Here is a 1,602-nt window from a genome sequence, read left to right on the forward strand (position 1 = left end):
GCGATGCGCGCTCCCGCGACAGGGGATGCAAATTTGGGCAGGCGGGCTTTTCTGGGCATAACACCGGGAACACAGACCTAAACTTTACAGGGAGGACAGGGCCAAACGCTGGGCAGCGTGTTGAGATGTAAACGCCGCATAATCTTTTGTTCACACATCATTCTCACCGCTCCACAAAGCACCTCTGAAAGCGCGACTGCAAGTTATTCCTGCGGTTCACGTAGAGCTTCGCAACCAGAGCTAACGCGGTGGGTTTAAACTCTTACCTTAATCAATAACTCCTCATAACTAATCATAATTCCTCACAGGATGTTGATGTAAATATCCATAGCGGTCAGCCTGTGTCCAGTTCGAGTGAAAGGAGGAGCGGGATCCGCGCTGAGGTTAACTTTAGACATCCAGCTGCTGCAGCGCGCGAGGCAACGGGTAGAGACCAGCGGTGTGATTGGTCCGGCTTTAAATGCATAAACTTCTATAAACATATCTTTTAGGAATAAATCTGCTCTGATAGTGAAAACGCTCGGAGCAACAGAAGCACGTGCAATCCGGCTTTAAAAAAAGGCGATTTCTTTTTTTATTTTATTTTATTTTCCTAAAAAAAAATGAACAAGAAAAGCTTAGCCTGGCGGTGGCGCTATTAAAGCATGGCGCTAGTATTATAGGCCTGTAATGCACTGGGGGAAACTCTGCTATTGTAACACGCCCTTTCTAGAGACATCACTACTTCCCTCCTCTCGTGTTTTTCTCCTTTTTCCTCTTTAACATTTGCCTCTAGGATGTGGCTTTAATGTGACAAACAGCAACCCCACAGTATGTATTAATGACCTGATCCAGCAGTACAACACTCAGAACGACTGCAGCCTGGAGCCCCTCAGCTGCTCTCAAGTCATCGCTCTCACTATGAACTGCCTCGAAACGCTCATCACCAGTTTCCAGCAAAGAGGCCCAGACGCTGTTCTGCCTACTTACTATAAAAGATGGCTTCACAGGTGTGTCCTGCAAACTACAGCCTCTACTGCTTTATTCTCAATATTCCTTATTGAGAAAAGTTAGATAGCCATCATATGTGAGCAGTTTCCCAAAACGTCTTTCCGATAGCACTGTTTTGCATGGAACATCTCAAAGCAGAACTCCAGCTCCTCTCAATGTTTTTTATGGAGGGGGAGAGGGGAAAGAAAGATGTGTAAGTGTAGTTACACATCTACAAGTGTAAGAGTATACTAAGTATAAGAGTTCTAGAAACTCCTCTGATGCAGATATTATCAAGCAGAACAAGATATGACCTTTTCAAACACACTCTAGACCAGTGTTTCTCAACCTTTTTTGGGCCAGCGCCCCCCCAGCCTTTATCCAGGTCCCTCACCGCCCCCCACCAAAGAATGTGCAGGCTACTTTGCACTGACCATTATTTAATCATTAATATTACTATAACTATTGTAGATATTTTGATTTTTATGCTTGTTTCTGTATTTATCATCAAAAATAATTTCCCAGAGTACAAAAAAGTCATGGGAATAGAAATTATTTTCACAGGCGTCTATGAAAAATGCAATGAACATTCAAGTTAAAATTGGTAGGCCTAACAGCAGCCAATCAGAGTGG

The 1,602-nt window shown here is 43.8% G+C and overlaps 1 protein-coding gene across 1 annotated transcript in view; it reads left to right on the plus strand.

Moving 5' to 3' along the window:
• hlcs (holocarboxylase synthetase (biotin-(proprionyl-CoA-carboxylase (ATP-hydrolysing)) ligase)) overlaps window positions 1-1,602 on the plus strand; it is a 40,984-nt gene that overhangs the window by 35,753 nt on the left and 3,629 nt on the right. The window contains exon 10 of the mRNA XM_008428654.2: window positions 776-989. Within this exon, the coding sequence (XP_008426876.1) occupies window positions 776-989 (214 nt within the window). The remainder of the gene's footprint in view (window positions 1-775; window positions 990-1,602) is intronic.

The sequence above is a fragment of the Poecilia reticulata genome, linkage group LG14 (assembly GCF_000633615.1).
Source record: "Poecilia reticulata strain Guanapo linkage group LG14, Guppy_female_1.0+MT, whole genome shotgun sequence".
Lineage (NCBI taxonomy): Eukaryota > Metazoa > Chordata > Actinopteri > Cyprinodontiformes > Poeciliidae > Poecilia > Poecilia reticulata.